The sequence below is a fragment of the Pistacia vera genome, unplaced genomic scaffold (assembly GCF_008641045.1).
Source record: "Pistacia vera cultivar Batoury unplaced genomic scaffold, PisVer_v2 Contig971, whole genome shotgun sequence".
Taxonomy (NCBI): Eukaryota; Viridiplantae; Streptophyta; class Magnoliopsida; order Sapindales; family Anacardiaceae; genus Pistacia; species Pistacia vera.
In genome coordinates, this window is record NW_022196858.1 from 546,242 (window position 1) to 564,582 (window position 18,341).

An 18,341-nucleotide genomic window follows, 5' to 3' on the forward strand; every position below is an offset into this window, starting at 1 on the left:
TTAAACATTGTTCTGTTACTTTAAGGATGTGTATCTGGAATAAATGAAACCAAGTATAAACTTGGATATCTCGCTAAACTTTGGGTGGGAACATGTCGTTTGCTCTTATTAATATTTATAACTAAACATGAAATCATTTCATTACCATGACTGAAATTTCTTAGTTGTGACATTAAATAAGTATAAAGATATATTAAGTTTATAAATTTTAGCTTGATTTCACTGATTTATATAATTACCAAAATAATTAAATTCCTCAGACAACTTATTAAAAATTCTTAATAAACTGATATATATAAAGCAAGATAAATAATATAGTTTATTGCATCAATATATCATGGCTTATTACAGCGGCTCCGACTTTCTGCCATTTCAAAGTCTTATGTTTTTTCTGTTAAATTTATAGCAAACCCAAATTGATAAACTATAGTTTGACCGGAATTTTGGACATTCAGCAAACTTGTTTAAATTGATTTTAAATTTGTAGAGTACAATTCAAGATAAAATTGAGTAATTTTGGAAATCATTAAAGAAAATCAATTTGATATATTCAATTTAAACTTAACAACTTGGATGTTTTCTAAAAATAAATACCAAATGAAAAAAATGGAGCTCAAGTCTCAAGAAGAAACCAGAACAGATTGTCAGAAGCAAAGTATGAGCATTACAATTATTTACAAAAGAACCTGACCAACTTTTAGAAGGAATGAGCCAAGCCACAGCCACAAATTACAAAGGAAAATCACATTATTGAATGCTGTGTTTCTGACTATATCTACACTAATCACTATACTCTCAAAACACAAGCAAACTATGAAGGAGAATCATAAGAATGAGACAAACACTATCTATTTTTGACCTCTAATCTATTCACTGAATGCGAATGCCTTTCATGACTGCCAGAACAAATCAGGATCATTGCTATAAAGTGAGTAATCTTGTATTTCTTGATTAGCCACATGGTAATCTATCAGTCTGGCTTGAATTATTTTACACAACACCAGTCCACAAGGAAGCATCCACCATTCACTTTCATCCCTGCACCCATCATTTTTTACAGATTTCAGTAATTATACAAACTGCACCTACCACCACACCCCAATCAAACATACTTACATGCTAAAATTCCAGGATTGAAAGCTTGTATGTTTTTTACTTGAGTGGGCTCTATAATGAACAAGTCCACATATGAACGCAGTTACCTGTCAACAGAAACAAATATGATTAAGAATATCACAATAAGAAACATTCAGTGTTCCTTTAAAATGTATTAGAGGAAAATGAAACAATAAATTGACAGAATAATCACAAAAATCTAAGCTACGTAATGCAGTAATGCAGATCGGACTTATCAAATAAGTCCAGGAAGCAGCTTCCTGGGTTCATCCACATTACGTTTGTTTGGAGTAGAAAGGCTTAAAATCCAGCACAATTATCTCTAAATTTCAAAAACTATAAAAAGCAAAACTGGAATACAACTTGCAACTTGCAGCAGAAAACCCTCTATTTATCACATAATACAGTCCTTAAATAAGAATGCCAATACAACCATCTAAAGCTACAATTGCATACGACCATCAGAGTTAACGAAATAATCTCTTCGAATGTCATACCACTTTTCCAAAGAATCAAATGCTTCACACATTTTTGTTACCATATTACCTCACTGGCACACAGATCAAATCTCACAACAAGGACTGATATCAAGCAATTTATTCTAGAAACAAACACATGTTTCATTCTTGAAATATACTAGTGTTTCAAGAAGAATGAATAAATTGTTTAAATTAGTTTAGTTGATGGAAGTGTGAATCAGAATATAAAAAATTTTCAAGCTTCAAATTATTTTAAAAAAGGGGCTTGAATAATCTTACAACATTGATCAAGGATGTCACATTCCACAGAGCATATACACGGGCCAGGCCTGCAGACCGTCTGGGTCCATGACTGAACAAAGCATTAATTCCAGCAGGGAATGGAAACAGTAGACCAAGAGGAAGGATAAACAAAACTAAAAAAAAGTTGAGCAGTGATATGGAATACATCTGCAGCAAAGTAAGCAAAACTAAGCTAAAATCGGCAAGAAGAAGTATTGAGATAAGTAAACCAACAAGATCCTGCAATATTGACAAAAAAAGAGAAGTTAAAATTTTATCTTAAGACATTAACCAAATATTGGAAAAAGGAAATAAACAAATCAATGACTATACCGGAATCATTTCCAAAATCCACTACCTGATGACCAACGGGTTTAGAATTATAAACGATAAACGAAAAGGGATAATAGATAGTCCTCTTTGTTTTAAGAGTTCGTAAGCTCTTGGCATGCAAAATTCCTCCAAATATCCTTCTCTGTGTCATTAGATGTTCACCGACTCTCAAATAATCTAGTGTGCCTTCCCTACGAGATCTGTGCAAACTGCATAAAACAGCATAGAGAAAATCAAGTGATTACAAGAGAAAAAAAGTTCAAGTCACATGGTTTAATGGTCACAGGGGGGAGACAGTTGTTACCATGACTGCTGCTCATGTAGCAAAGATCCGTCTTGACCTTCGATAGATTGTGCCAGACTTTCATTTTCAGTGGCACATACCACAAGTCCAAACTGGCAATATCCAGAAGATGTAGGTTGAAACCAGGCAAGATTAACATGTATACCATATGTAATTAAAATAGGATTTGCATGTGTTTCAAGCCAACTGATAACATGACCTAAAGTAATCTTTAAGTGTCCACAGCGAACCAAGCGCAGTTGAGCATTTAGACCAGCCACCAGTCGATACCATATGGTTGGTGGAACAGACTGTAAAATAGTGAGATAAACAATAAACAGGGAACAAAACTTCATTGCACAGAAATGCCATGGAAAAGAAAGGCAACTAAGTACAAGAATTCACAAAAATACAAGAATTCACAAAAAGAACAACCTTATGAACGAACAAATGACATACCTGGCTCATAAGGCTAGTAAGAATGTTATCACTCTGAAGAGAGAAAGAAGCCATGTAGCTTCCATCTCCTCCAAAAATTAGCGACATTGGCAACCTTTGTTGAAGACGAGGTGGAAGATCAGCTCTTTTCTCGTCACCGCCAAGGAAAAAGTCAACATATGCCAGCATTAGATCAGCAGTTGCAGCTACCTGCAGTGTGGCACAGTAAACATGAAAGTTATAGATTCCATTAAAAGTAAAAAAAAAAAAAAAAAAAAAAAAAAAAAGACACAGCAACTCGAGCTTGTCCAAAGTCAACAAAATATGACAGTTGCATCTGCACAAGATTGCCTAAGGTGAACTAGAAGAGGAAAGTACTAGCGTGACATAAATTTTCACAGCAACTCAAGCTTGTCCACAGTCATTTTCATCTAAGACAACTACAGGAGAATGTTAGCTCATCAAAATCAAAGAGAGCAGTGTGCTGTATCATGTAACTATAGAAAGAATGGCTTTAAGTGAGAACCCAACTCTAAAGATTAAAAATTCCTAGAATTTTAGGTCAGTATCACAAAAACAGTTTCATTCATTATAGCTGGCAATGGATCTAGTAAAGATTTTGTAGGTTACTTGTTCAGTTTTATTTCTTATTTTTCTGAGGAAAACGCCCATATATTCCTGAACAACAAAACATGTTACGCGCTAACACATAGCAACATTTGGAATATGTTTCAGAAGAAATGAACCTTAAGCCCTTCGTAGAGAGCACGTGAACGGCAAGAACGCAAGCAAGCATGATCATATTCTGACCGAACAAATTCACGAAGTTGCTGTAATTTCTTTTTCCTGCAACGCTGTAGCCAGGACCATGCCAGTGGATAAGCAAGAATGGAAAGGATGCTGTAGATAGATCCTTCCCACCACTGATAAGCAGCTAAACCATTAATCTCATCCACAAATCTATTGAATGCGTCCTCATATCTATCATGTAAATAAACAAAGAGAAATGTATATAAGTAAACTAAATAATACAAAACTATAAATAAATAGATAAATATATAATGTGCTTCAAGCTTCTCATAATGAAGAATATATTGCTAACTACTAAATCGCCACTAGAGAGAGAGAGAGAGAGAGAGAGAGAGAAAGCTTACACAATATCCATTACTTGTTCTGGAGGAGAGTGAGGTAAATACCAAGGTTCACTGAAAGTATTGGGTCCCATAAAATACATTCTATGCACATGACTCTGGGACTCTTCAGTTCTACTCGTCTCCAAAACCTAAAAGACAAGAATTATAAACTTAAATATAATACGTAACCAATTGCAGAGCTCTGCAAATGTTGCTGTTAATTAGATTGGTAAGGATGAACATAAATAAAGCAAGGAAGTAACTGGAAATTAACCTCATTCAAAGACTCTAAGAAAGGGAAGGAGTGATCTATTTGAGAGGCACGAGGAGCAGGCACAAGAGCTGGTAGTTCATCCCCACCCACATATTTCATCCGTGCAACACTAAGAACAAGAGCTAACAGGATGAGGAGACCTAAGAGAATAAGACCAAATAGCCACGGCCCACCAAAAGTGTATACCAACTCTTCAAGTTTTGTATAACAGTGTGGCATGTGATATCTCTCAGAAATGCACTTATATGGGCAAGGACTTTCAGTGACACCACCTGTTAAATAGATTGGATGCATTTAAGAATAAAACTATCCAAAGAAGAATCTCAAAACTCAAAAGGCTTACAAGGTGAAACAAATCTCAAACATTATTGAAAAATAAAAATCACCTCAAGCCAAAAACAACATTAAATTAATGCATACCGTAAAGACAAACACCTATTTACATATAGAAGCAGCAATCTAAAATTTTAGAAATACCTCGAACAGTAATATATATGGCACGCTGTGGAAGCTCAGAGGATGGGCAATTACGACAAAGAGCTCTGTCAGATCCACTTACATTCTTAAAAGTCCCTACAGGGCATTCCTGCAGTACAATTCCTCAAATAGTAAGGATGAGCAAGGATGTCAACAGTTTAAACTAACAAGCAAAAAATTAGAGATCCCCACCAAAAAATAGAATAAAATAGAAAAATGAGTTGAACAATAAGATCAAGCTGACAAGCTAACACAAACATGGGTATTAGACTACAGGCAGAATCAAAATATTTCACCTTCCCCACAAATTTTACAGGGAACTCTTGGTCAATATTAGACAATGGCCAAAACCATAGAAGCCAATTTTTTTCTAAATGACATTAAAATTGCAAGCTACCTCACAAAAGATGCCATAAAGACCTTTAGGGCATGCCTTTCCTGTAACTGTCCCATTTCTTCCAGCAAGACCCTCGCCTCTACCCAATCCTCCCCTGCCATAAGGGGGAAAAATGCTTAAAATCAAACAGATTTCAGAAAGTATTAACAATTTAGCTATGTTAATTATTAATAAGAAAGAGCCAAAATGCTAAGAAAATGACATCAGCACGAAGCAAAAGAACGTCAGGACAATCTGGTAACTGACAACCAAGTAGTTTTGACTTGTTGGAAACTTCTCTTAAAAATTTGGTCTACCAGATGCTTGAGAAAACAACATACTTTTTCAACCGTCAGAAAACTTATCCAGACAGCTATAGGAGAATTCACCTTTAATGTCTAAATATGCAGGACGTTTTGATAGTAGCACAAAAATTTTAAAACAATTGATATGAAAGATGTTTATCCATTGCCCACACCCTTCTTCAGTCAAGTTGAGCATGGTAATTCAAACATTCTGAATGCCATAAATCATTGCATTCCAGTTTCCTGGGTATTAATATTATATAAAAAACCCAATAATAGGATGTAACAAATCTATTCACATTATATATAAAACCCAATAGTAGGATGTAACAATTCTATTAAAATTAAGTACAAAAGCCAATAATAGGATGTAAAAATCTGCTTGACAGATGAAGCTTTTATCACCTCAACCCATATTATAGAGTTAAAGCCACCAACCAGAGGACCCCTTTTCAGCAGTTATATTCAAACATGAAACATATTAAGTAAAGGACCCGATGGAACAAAATGACAAACCATAAAATAAATAAAGGCCACCTAATTATTCAATAGGAACTTGATGCGAGAAAATATATCTAAACTGCTGCATATTAACATATTTTGTAAAATACAAACCTAGCATGGATAGTTCCTTTAACACTTGCTAAGGGTAGATACTCATCCCCAGTTGGTATATCTGACCAATGAAAATGAACCCTTCCACCACCACCACCACCACTATTTGGGCTGCCATGTCCTCCAGCAGTTGAGACAAGAGAAGAATCACCAAGCACCAACATATGAATAAACATAAGAATGGTTCCACCAGATCCACCCCCAGGACCTATATTTGAGAAAAGCCTGACATCTTTTCCAAAGCTTTCTCCATCAGCTCTAAGTGAACCGTAAACAGATAAACTTGTAAGTGAGTGCTCCAATGAACCCATCACTGTCCAAGAAAATGAAAATATAAAGCAACGATCTATAAGGAGAAAAAAAAAACTACAAAATACAAAATGTAATTCAAATCAACCCAATAATAGCAAGATCATAGCCAAATTTGAACAATATCCCTATGTTGATAATTGCACATATGCCATGAATTTATTCCTAGTTCTCTGTTATTTTCAGTTTATTCAACAACCATAAATCTGTAACATGGATCTTCCCAGAAAAGCATAAGCAGCACAAATCATATTAAGAATATGAATCAGCTACATTTCCAAAATCTAAAAGACAAAGCACTGGCTTGACAAAAGAAAGTGGATGATATATACAAAGGACCAACCTGAAGTATTGATTTAAGAGTAGACGTGATTCCAAAGATAATAGCATACATTAATACCCATTAATAAAGACATAGGATTCCTAGCTCTTGATGGGCAAAAGCAAGTGAAAAATGTGAGAATAATGCGTCAATAAGCCAAAAATGGAAAAATAATGCAAAAAGAGATGCATAAATCTAAATCAAGGAATAATATGCTCTAAATTCCCAATGAAACTGTAATTTATGCACAAGCCTCAAGGGTTTGATGTACATGTTGCAACTCACTCCAGATTCCTCACTTCTAATGGTAAGTATAGAAGAAACAATAAAGAAACCCCATAATTATTGCATAAAGTCAACAAGCTTACCTATAATGCCACCACCAGTAGTTGCACCAGCTAGACTATTATTTCCACTACCACTGCCAAGTTCACAAGGCAAGTCAGCATCCCCGTATGCAGAACCGCCCTCAACAAAATTACCATTATAGTATCCCTCACCACCTTTTCCACCATGCCCACCGCCACCACCAAGACCATTGTCAAAGACTTTTCCTCTTCCCACCCCACCAGTGCACCCTGCACATAATCCAAATTAGTATTTCATTAAATAACTTTTACCCTAGAATGAGAGCTTTTGGTGGAACTCTGTAACTTCAACGCTACATGAACAAGCCAATTGCTCCAAAATTCTAAATGATACGTATAATATAAATGCATACAAAAATTATGACACAAGTGGTCATAGATCAAATCACTAGGCATGGTTGACATTCCATCTCATAATTTACATTTTCAAGGTACAATATTAATACATGTAAAAGGTACCCAACCATTAAAAGTGCATTGATCTAATGATTCACAACTTATGTCAAAATGTACATACAGAATATTGATCCTACAGTGTGTTTGTGTGTGTATAGAGAGATAGAGAGAAAGAGAGAGAGACTCACCTAGCCCCGATGCACTGATTACACCAGAACCACGAACAACAACAGTTCTAACCCAGTGAAAGTGAACAACAGATCCTGTTATGATGCCTTCATTAATAATATCTTCAACTCTACATATCTGAAGCAACAGTAAATGATAACAATTAATAAGAAACCCAAAGTCCAAAGCCTGTCACTGCACAATTAGTCATGTACTAATATCACCAAGATAAGTACTTAGTGTNAGTTTTGACTTGTTGGAAACTTCTCTTAAAAATTTGGTCTACCAGATGCTTGAGAAAACAACACACTTTTTCAACCGTCAGAAAACTTATCCAGACAGCTATAGGAGAATTCACCTTTAATGTCTAAATATGCAGGACGTTTTGATAGTAGCACAAAATTTTTAAAACAATTGATATGAAAGATGTTTATCCATTGCCCACACCCTTCTTCAGTCAAGTTGAGCATGGTAATTCAAACATTCTGAATGCCATAAATCATTGCATTCCAGTTTCCTGGGTATTAATATTATATAAAAAACCCAATAATAGGATGTAACAAATCTATTCACATTATATATAAAACCCAATAGTAGGATGTAACAATTCTATTAAAATTAAGTACAAAAGCCAATAATAGGATGTAAAAATCTGCTTGACAGATGAAGCTTTTATCACCTCAACCCATATTATAGAGTTAAAGCCACCAACCAGAGGACCCCTTTTCAGCAGTTATATTCAAACATGAAACATATTAAGTAAAGGACCCGATGGAACAAAATGACAAACCATAAAATAAATAAAGGCCACCTAATTATTCAATAGGAACTTGATGCGAGAAAATATATCCAAACTGCTGCATATTAACATATTTTGTAAAATACAAACCTAGCATGGATAGTTCCTTTAACACTTGCTAAGGGTAGATACTCATCCCCAGTTGGTATATCTGACCAATGAAAATGAACCCTTCCACCACCACCACCACCACTATTTGGGCTGCCATGTCCTCCAGCAGTTGAGACAAGAGAAGAATCACCAAGCACCAACATATGAATAAACATAAGAATGGTTCCACCAGATCCACCCCCAGGACCTATATTTGAGAAAAGCCTGACATCTTTTCCAAAGCTTTCTCCATCAGCTCTAAGTGAACCGTAAACAGATAAACTTGTAAGTGAGTGCTCCAATGAACCCATCACTGTCCAAGAAAATGAAAATATAAAGCAACGATCTATAAGGAGAAAAAAAAACTACAAAATACAAAATGTAATTCAAATCAACCCAATAATAGCAAGATCATAGCCAAATTTGAACAATATCCCTATGTTGATAATTGCACATATGCCATGAATTTATTCCTAGTTCTCTGTTATTTTCAGTTTATTCAACAACCATAAATCTGTAACATGGATCTTCCCAGAAAAGCATAAGCAGCACAAATCATATTAAGAATATGAATCAGCTACATTTCCAAAATCTAAAAGACAAAGCACTGGCTTGACAAAAGAAAGTGGATGATATATACAAAGGACCAACCTGAAGTATTGATTTAAGAGTAGACGTGATTCCAAAGATAATAGCATACATTAATACCCATTAATAAAGACATAGGATTCCTAGCTCTTGATGGGCAAAAGCAAGTGAAAAATGTGAGAATAATGCGTCAATAAGCCAAAAATGGAAAAATAATGCAAAAAGAGATGCATAAATCTAAATCAAGGAATAATATGCTCTAAATTCCCAATGAAACTGTAATTTATGCACAAGCCTCAAGGGTTTGATGTACATGTTGCAACTCACTCCAGATTCCTCACTTCTAATGCTAAGTATAGAAGAAACAATAAAGAAACACCATAATTATTGCATAAAGTCAACAAGCTTACCTATAATGCCACCACCAGTAGTTGCACCAGCTAGACTATTATTTCCACTACCACTGCCAAGTTCACAAGGCAAATCAGCATCCCCGTATGCAGAACCGCCCTCAACAAAATTACCATTATAGTATCCCTCACCACCTTTTCCACCATGCCCACCGCCACCACCAAGACCATTGTCAAAGACTTTTCCTCTTCCCACCCCACCAGTGCACCCTGCACATAATCCAAATTAGTATTTCATTAAATAACTTTTACCCTAGAATGAGAGCTTTTGGTGGAACTCTGTAACTTCAACGCTACATGAACAAGCCAATTGCTCCAAAATTCTAAATGATACGTATAATATAAATGCATACAAAAATTATGACACAAGTGGTCATAGATCAAATCACTAGGCATGGTTGACATTCCATCTCATAATTTACATTTTCAAGGTACAATATTAATACATGTAAAAGGTACCCAACCATTAAAAGTGCATTGATCTAATGATTCACAACTTATGTCAAAATGTACATACAGAATATTGATCCTACAGTGTGTTTGTGTGTGTATAGAGAGATAGAGAGAAAGAGAGAGAGACTCACCTAGCCCCGATGCACTGATTACACCAGAACCACGAACAACAACAGTTCTAACCCAGTGAAAGTGAACAACAGATCCTGTTATGATGCCTTCATTAATAATATCTTCAACTCTACATATCTGAAGCAACAGTAAATGATAACAATTAATAAGAAACCCAAAGTCCAAAGCCTGTCACTGCACAATTAGTCATGTACTAATATCACCAAGATAAGTACTTAGTGTTCAATCTGGCAAATGGGACACCTGAAGAGTGAAGGACAATGACGAGTTCAGATTACAATCTTCTGGCGGATGAAGTAGTTCCACAGGACAATCCTGAAGTTCACAGTAGAGCCGCGGTGTCCTACCAGGGTTTTAAAAAATTATTAATCAACTGAAGATAAATAAATGCAGTGATTGTCATATAATTCACAACTTACGTATTATTGTTACTGGCATTCTCCAAGGGGCCTCGTAGCACAGATCCAGGTCCAACCTACACGTTACAGAAGAAAATTACATGAACAATTCCAGCACAAATTTATCAAATTATAATCAAATCACATATGAAAATTAAGAAACAAGTAGGAACAGTATATGAACCATATAGAGTTGAAAAAAATCAAGCAAACAATCCACACACAAACAAATACATAAATGAGAATTTATGCATGTCTACAAGTCTATGCAATATCCTATTTACTAACTTCTCATCCAAGACAAATTAACAGAATAAACACAGTTACATACAAGAAACAGAAATGATTTGCAAATTTGAAGTTGGACATATATATAAACTCATAGGCTTTTTATACAAAAGGCTGCAAATCTCTCACTTAAGCATTGTTGATTTTAACATCTTTTTCATATCTTTTTTTCCCCCTTAAAAAGATTTAAGAATTCATATGCCTCAAAATGTTCCAGTATTCGTCTTTTGATTTTATCATATACTAGGTAATTTGATTTTGTATTCCATATAGTTATAGAGGTTAATACTTTACATCCGCAGAGGTGGCCCATGAAACATCGATTGTTCAATGAGTATACTCAATCAAAACGTAAATTATATAATTTCAAAATCTAGAGAATACAAACAAGAACCACTGGAATTAATAGATTAAAGTACACATTATTATTCATCATTAATCATCATGCAAGGTGATTCTCTGATGTCAATGAGCCAATTGCAAACCTGACATTGAATTCCTCACTAGAAATCTGTAAATAATTCATTCTTGGAAAGTAAAAAAACTAATATCCAAATTATTTCAAGCAATAATCATTGGGCAATTAAAAGGACTATAAAGGAAAAGAAGAGGCCAAACAGTGTAAGCTGTTGTTAGTGATCCTCAGCATAGGCCAACAATAGAGACAAACTGAAAACCTCTTTCAAAACTGATTAATCTTATGTAAAGAAGTCACGCAAATTCAAAAGTAGAGGAGCCCTCAGCTTACATTGATACTGAAAAATAATGACAAAATCAGACGCTGTGCCTCAATTGTATCTCCTGGTCCTGATAAATTCAGAAACCCTTGTCCATGAACTCCCAAATTTGCACTAGAATGTATCACAGACGAATTCTGGAGACCAAAGACAGGAGTCGCTTAATCCCCTGAAGCACATAACTAAAGGTGGTCTGCTTAACAAGAAAATGAGGAAGGTAAATACCTTGAGAACCACTAAATTGCTAGCCTCAAGCAAAGATGTTGCCAAAATTGCATCAGCACCAGCATCTATAAGCATTTTTGAATTCCACATAAGGTGCATTTTGACAGACATTCGTAGAGCCCCATATATCTATATTAAAATGGAAATCAGAGCAGTAAAAACTATAATCTAAAATTATTATAATTGCAGCATTTTAGAAGGAAAAAAAAGCACAGTGATCATGATAAAAATTAAAAATGACAAAAATACACCCAAAAGATTAAATTATTTAGCAGCTTAGATGAGAAAATATTACCCACAGACGGTTTAGTTACCAGAGAAGCAAAGATATGCTGACATCAGAAGAAATTGAAAATGAAGACGATACTGGCAAGTATCCAATATGATGTTTTTTATGCAGTCCTAATCTGCAAACACTCAATTTCATTTCAGCTTTTGAGGTTTGTTACACAATCTGGATCTGCATGTATTTGGGTGTACTTTGGAGGATGAAACAGTTACCCATCCACCCAAAGCAGGTGTGGCTGGATCAAGGGCTAAGAAGGATGGAAGCAGTATGAGTTTAGGAACAGATCCAATAGTAAAGATTTTAGAAGGAGCATGTTAAATTGAGCAAAAACGCTTGTGACGGGATGAATTATGAGAATAGTGATATTAAACTAATAAACATGCAATAAACAAATATAGACTTCCATCACCACTACACAAACATTTGGTAATAAAAGAAAAGTGCATACTACTTGCCTTGACAACTGAATCACTCATTAAAAGCTCTTCTGCCATCAATTCAAATTCAGATATGGCATAATGTGCAAGCCCAAAGCTTAGAACTGCTCCACTTGACAGGTGAATTTGTCCTCGAACCTATGTAATGCAAACAAAATTCTATATCAAAATATGTTTAGTTTCACAAACTCTTAATGCAAAGCATTCAAGCTGAAATGGTAAGCCGCAGATACAACAAACAAAAGAGCCCTAAGAACTTCCTTAACCAATATCATTATAAAGTATAAATATGTGATCACTATTTGAGAACAGTCTTGCAAAAGAAGTGTCTTATACTAAAAGACAAGCTTTCAACTAAAGCAATCAATAACTGTAAAAAAAATCCAAGCAAGGACACAAGATATTATTTCTCATTGACCTGAACACGACTCCAAAACAAAGGAACAGAAGCCTTAGCATGATCCCGAATATAAACATTCGTCCAAAGTGGCTGTTTAGGGAACTCTAAAAGAAGTGTGTCAGTATTTGTGGGCCGTTTTTTGTTGCTGACAACAAGCCTCCGAGGCACAGCATCATAATATGTCCCTGCAGCACCAGCGTTTTCAGGACAGCCAAAACTCCTTCCACCTGGAAACAAGATGAAAAGCTTCTGGTAAATAAGATGTAGTTCCATATCTTACCAAAGAAAAACTGCAGCAAAAATCTCCTGTGAAAGTCTGAGAGAGAGAGGGTCAAGTAACCCCATAAACATTAGAATTTCCCACATTTATTCGTATTGAACCCCATAAAATTGGGCCAACAGGCATAAAGCATAATAATTGACACGGAATTATTAAAATTTATTCACACAGAACCATAAGAGAAAGAAAATCCTCAAAGAAAATGGGTTGAGTTAGAGGCATTAAGTTTCAGTTATGAATAACACATGTCCTATATTACACCTCCATGTCACCTAATCTCAAGGAAGAACATTTAGATTGTCCAACCAACCATTCTGTAGTATAATGAAGAAAAGCCTGAAATATCAAGTCAACAAAAACAGTTTAACCCTGCCCTCATAACAGTGGTATTCAGGTGCTCAACTGTGATAACTAGTTTTCTGAAATGCAGTCCAATTTGACAAAAATGAATAATAAATAAATTTCCAGTCTTTTTTACTCTAACATAGAGGTAGATTTAATAAGAGAGAATTACAAAATAGTGAAGAGATTTGAACAAAGTCTATACAAGGAGCAGAACCAGAAATTTGCTTAAGGGGCCTTTTTCGCCATCACTTAGCTGATACCAATTTGCTTTACAGACCACATACATCAAATGTGTTTTTATTTAAGTTAATCATTTAACTTTAGAGATCTACTTAAATGTATATGTCCAAGACTTTGTAAGATTTTTCTTTTAATTATATTTAGCTGGTTTTTCACTTCTTCACAAAAAAATAATAATAAATAAATAAAAAACGGTGAGCTTCATTAATTGTTGACATTGAAGAAAATGTTTGCTCATACTTTAAAATCTGATTCCCAGGATAAGAATGATTTTTATAAAGTAATAAAATAAAATTGGACGGTTTGTCAGACATCAGTGTGGAGTATTAAAGCAGATAACAATTCACCAGTTGCCCTACACACACAAAACACATACACGCATGACAAAGAAAAGGTCACAAACTGTACCTAAATGGTGTAGAAAAGGAGACAATTATCATGAGCACCTAAGGCAGCAATGAAATAGAAGTGGGACAAGCGCACTTGCCCTTTCAGACAAGGCTAATGCCCCATGTATATGAACAGCCCTTAAGAAAAAAATTGCAGGATGTCAGCTAGAGCAATTGCACCCCTCAGCTTCACATATGAGTAATAATAAATAAAAAAGAATTTGATCCTATCTGAATGGATTCAAATGATCCTCTTTCGTCGAATAATTGTATAACAGGAATTCAAGAATAAAATTTTTCATGTTACAAAAAAGAGAAAGTTGGCACATAAGCTAAATTACAAGTTCAAAAAATTTTAAAAACAAAAAAGCTGTACAAGTTCTAGGAACCAAATTTTTTTTTTCTGCTTCCCTACCAACTACTACTCATTCAGACCAGCAGCACTCAGAAACAAGGGTCAACTCAGAACACCCCAAAGCTTAAAATAATAAATTCCAATATAATTTTTATCAGAATTCACAACGTCTTTTCTGTGGTCACTCAAACAGCAAATTTTAAAATAAATGTACGCAGAAAATTAAATGTCTTAGTCATACCATGAACAAAAAAATCTGTCTCATCATGCTTGCTAAAAACATTGATAGAAACTCTTCCACCACCACCTCCAGCAAATCCATTTCCTCCAGCCGCACTTATTATGCCACTTCCAGTCCTGCTCCACACAGAAGAAGGATATAAGTCCAGAGAATCTCTGAGGCACTGTTATTATTAGTTGTTTAAGGTGAAGATTTGGCTATGTTATGACTAAAAAAGGGAAAGGAAAAGAGGTTTTAACAGCCCAAACAACATGACCAACACAAATCAAGTAAATAGCAGACCTAAAAATCAACTCCGCCATTCCACATGGAACATAAAAACAAAATAGTCTTTTCCCTTTTTTTCATACGGATCTAACATCTAGCATTTCAAATTCCACAAATTTTCCATTTTTTTCTTAAATAAGAAACAAAAACAATACTAATAAAAGCAGAATTCACAAAAGAGTGAAAAAGCTATCCACAAATTTTCCTTTTATTTCATGAGTATGTAATGACGGACAATTCCCCACAAGCACATGCTCACTTCACGCATCCAGCTCCAATTCCATTCATATGTCCCCTTCAGCTCTACCTTCTAAACCCAACAACCAGCCATATGTAAATTGACTGTCATTGTGATTTCTTGGCCACCATCTTTACTAATAGTTGATCTTATCATGACATTTACATTCTGTAGATCTTGTTTTCTGTTGCACAAAATAGTAGCAGCAAACAATGACATCATCTGGATTATTCTAGCACTAATTGAATTAACAAGAAAGAAGTTCTTCATGAACAGAGCTTCATTGGTCACCAATCCCTCATTACCCAAACGATTAGCACTCACATCCCCCCACCGCAGCTATTTCAAGAATTTGTTTGTATCTCTTCATGACCGATCAATTCTATAATCAACCATTAAAGTTCAAATGATCTGCTAGTAGAAAACTTATAAGAGATTTAATGACTATTCTTTACATCTATCCTCCAAGTTTCGAAATTCCAAGCAAAAGATAAAGAAATTCTTATACTCTATTATTCATCAACTATGTAAATTAACTCTTATTTTGGCTTCTCCCAACTTCTTTCAACCAAAACACATTCTTATACTTCAAACTTGGCATTGAAACCAATTAGCTAAAATTGTGATAAAAACGAACCTGAGAAACACAAGTGTAACCCCAGTCAACCCCCAGAAATAACACACATAATAGGATAAGGCATCAATGTCACCCTAAAAAAGGCCCCATTGAAAACAACTTAATTGGGACCAAGTTCATCATTCTACTTAGAGCTCCATGTTTCATGTCTACATACATTTCCAAAGTGCCACATAATTCCCCTCCAGAGTTTATTCAAATATCGAAAAGAACATTCTGTCCCTCTCTATTGAAGTAAATAAATTTCCTGATTTCATTGTTTTATAGTGTTAAATTTCACTCCTACCCAACAATCATCCATTCACTCATAAATCTACCCTGTGATTGTCTCTTTGATAATTCTCCCCTCTCAGACCAATATTCGTCACTGTATTTAAAGTTTCACTCTTGAATGCCCTAAGCATGTCAACTTCTATTTCCAAGACGCCACAAAGTTCCCCTTCCACAGATAATTTGACGTCAACAAAATTCTGCCCCTTCAATCTCTTTTTCCCTCCCAGAAGTTTGATTTTACTATTAAAATCTATTGCATACAATTTTTTTGATAAGCCTAACAAATTATTCATATTTTTCAATTAAGTTCAGATAGCAACACAACACAATTCATAATTCACATCTCATGTACATAGGAAAAACATCAAACTACAGCATCAGCATAAAATTAACAAAAAGGAAACAAAAAGAATCAAAGAAAATTTACATTCTATGAGCTTTGACAAAAATGCTGCCACCAGAACCTCCACCGCCGTTGATGCCACCATCACCACCATCAGCTATCAAGCTTCCACCAACCTCAATCTCATTCACAACCACTAACCGAATCCTCCCACCGCCTTTTCCTCCAAAATTTTCCTCTTTACTCGTGGTCCCACCTTGACTCCCGTAACTCCACGGCTCCTCCAAGGACGACCACGAATACGCATCTCCCCCCCACACATCATCCGGCAACTTCATGTTATCCACCACGCAACTCGCACCTCTCCCTCCATGGCCCCCACCAGAGCCCTGCACACCCTCTGGGGTCCCACTCGTCTGAGCCGGTGGGTCACCGGCTAACCCGGTCACATTCACCACCGAACCGTAAACCAAACTCGCGTTAAAAGCCGTTATGTAAACCGTCCCGGCAATTAAAGCAGCGTTTTGACTTAAAACGAAATCACCACTAACGTTAAATGTTAACGAACAACCTAAAATCGGACAGCTTAAGGTTACACCTGGAAGTACATGAACACTTCCAGCACCTTCTATGTACACGTCATCATCTTGGAAGACTAAACTAGAATTGAGCTTGCAAATCGTTTCGAGAGTACCGATACCGTTAAGGTCGGCTTCGCATGAGAGAGAAGGAGGATGAGGTGGCGATAGAGGCGGTGGTGGCGATGGAGGAGTGTAATCGCCATGAAATAACGAATCGGCACCGAATTCGATCAGCGAGAAATCGCCCGGATCGAGAGATAAGGAAGGGTTTAGAGTGAAGAAAGTTAAAATGGTACATATGAACAAAGTTTGGGCCATTTAGAGAAGAGATACTCATTACATAGGCAAAAATGAAATTGGAGCGGTGTCAAGTGTGTGTCGCAGTGAATTGAATTGGATTGTGGGTTTGATGAAAAGGGAGTAAGTGAAGAGTGTAAATGAAGAAAGTTTCTGGCAATATTGAATTGGTATTGGAGGAAAAATGGTGAGAACCTGAAACAAACAAAAACTAGGAAAGAGAAGTAGAGTGTGCAGAGAACTCAACAGATGGACACTGGACAGTCAAGCCGGAGCACTTGTGGGACGGCAATGTCAGTTTTGTTAATACGGGCCATGCACACTCTTTTCAGGCTTTAAAGCTGGACCTGGGCCTCGTAAATGGACCGTTTCTCCTGAAAGCCCAAAGGTCATATTAATGAGAAATATTCTGAAAATGCGTTTGGTTCAGAGAATGTTGGATTACTGAAAATTAGATTACCTTGAAGATTACTGAGAATCTTTAAGAAAATGTGTTTGGTTAGTTGGTGGATATGTTATATTAATATGTTTGGTTGAGATGAATAAATTGGTGGGTATATTATTTAAATTATTGAATTGTCCTCTAATTAAATTATATTATTATATTATTTTTTAATATTGATTATTATTTAGATTCTTATAACCCCCTTGCATTTAAAAACTTAGCAAAAATAACCCCATAATAAAAGTTTGGACAAAGCACCCCCACCAACCCAGCCACTACCGACCGTCGGCAACCATTGCAGGTCATCGGCAACCGGCAACCTAACAGCACACGAAAGGTATGAAATGGCCTCCGTGCACTGTATGACCATTTTCGGCCAGAGATCTAGCCAGATTGATGAAGGATCTAGCCGTCAACGGTCATATTTGTCACGATTTGGCCGTTTTCGGCTAGATATCTGGCCGAAAATGGCCATATCGACGTACAGTGG

At 35.7% G+C, this 18,341-nt stretch overlaps 1 protein-coding gene across 1 annotated transcript; it reads right to left on the minus strand.

Annotated features, from left to right (window-relative positions):
- Nucleotides 1-620: 620 nt before the first annotated feature.
- Nucleotides 621-17,663, minus strand: LOC116121247. The gene is made up of 22 exons (XM_031407186.1): nucleotides 16,613-17,663; nucleotides 14,771-14,886; nucleotides 12,939-13,147; nucleotides 12,539-12,658; nucleotides 11,795-11,923; nucleotides 11,581-11,706; nucleotides 10,566-10,621; nucleotides 10,390-10,489; nucleotides 10,146-10,263; nucleotides 9,562-9,771; nucleotides 8,564-8,876; nucleotides 5,213-5,306; nucleotides 4,816-4,924; nucleotides 4,339-4,610; nucleotides 4,086-4,213; nucleotides 3,678-3,912; nucleotides 2,953-3,141; nucleotides 2,515-2,804; nucleotides 2,236-2,419; nucleotides 1,875-2,117; nucleotides 1,117-1,202; nucleotides 621-1,038 (listed from the first exon to the last, which is right to left on the minus strand). The coding sequence occupies exons 1-22, from the start codon at nucleotides 17,425-17,427 to the stop codon at nucleotides 891-893; spliced, it is 4,290 nt and encodes a 1,429-aa protein (XP_031263046.1). The 5' UTR covers nucleotides 17,428-17,663; the 3' UTR covers nucleotides 621-890.
- Nucleotides 17,664-18,341: the final 678 nt, after the last annotated feature.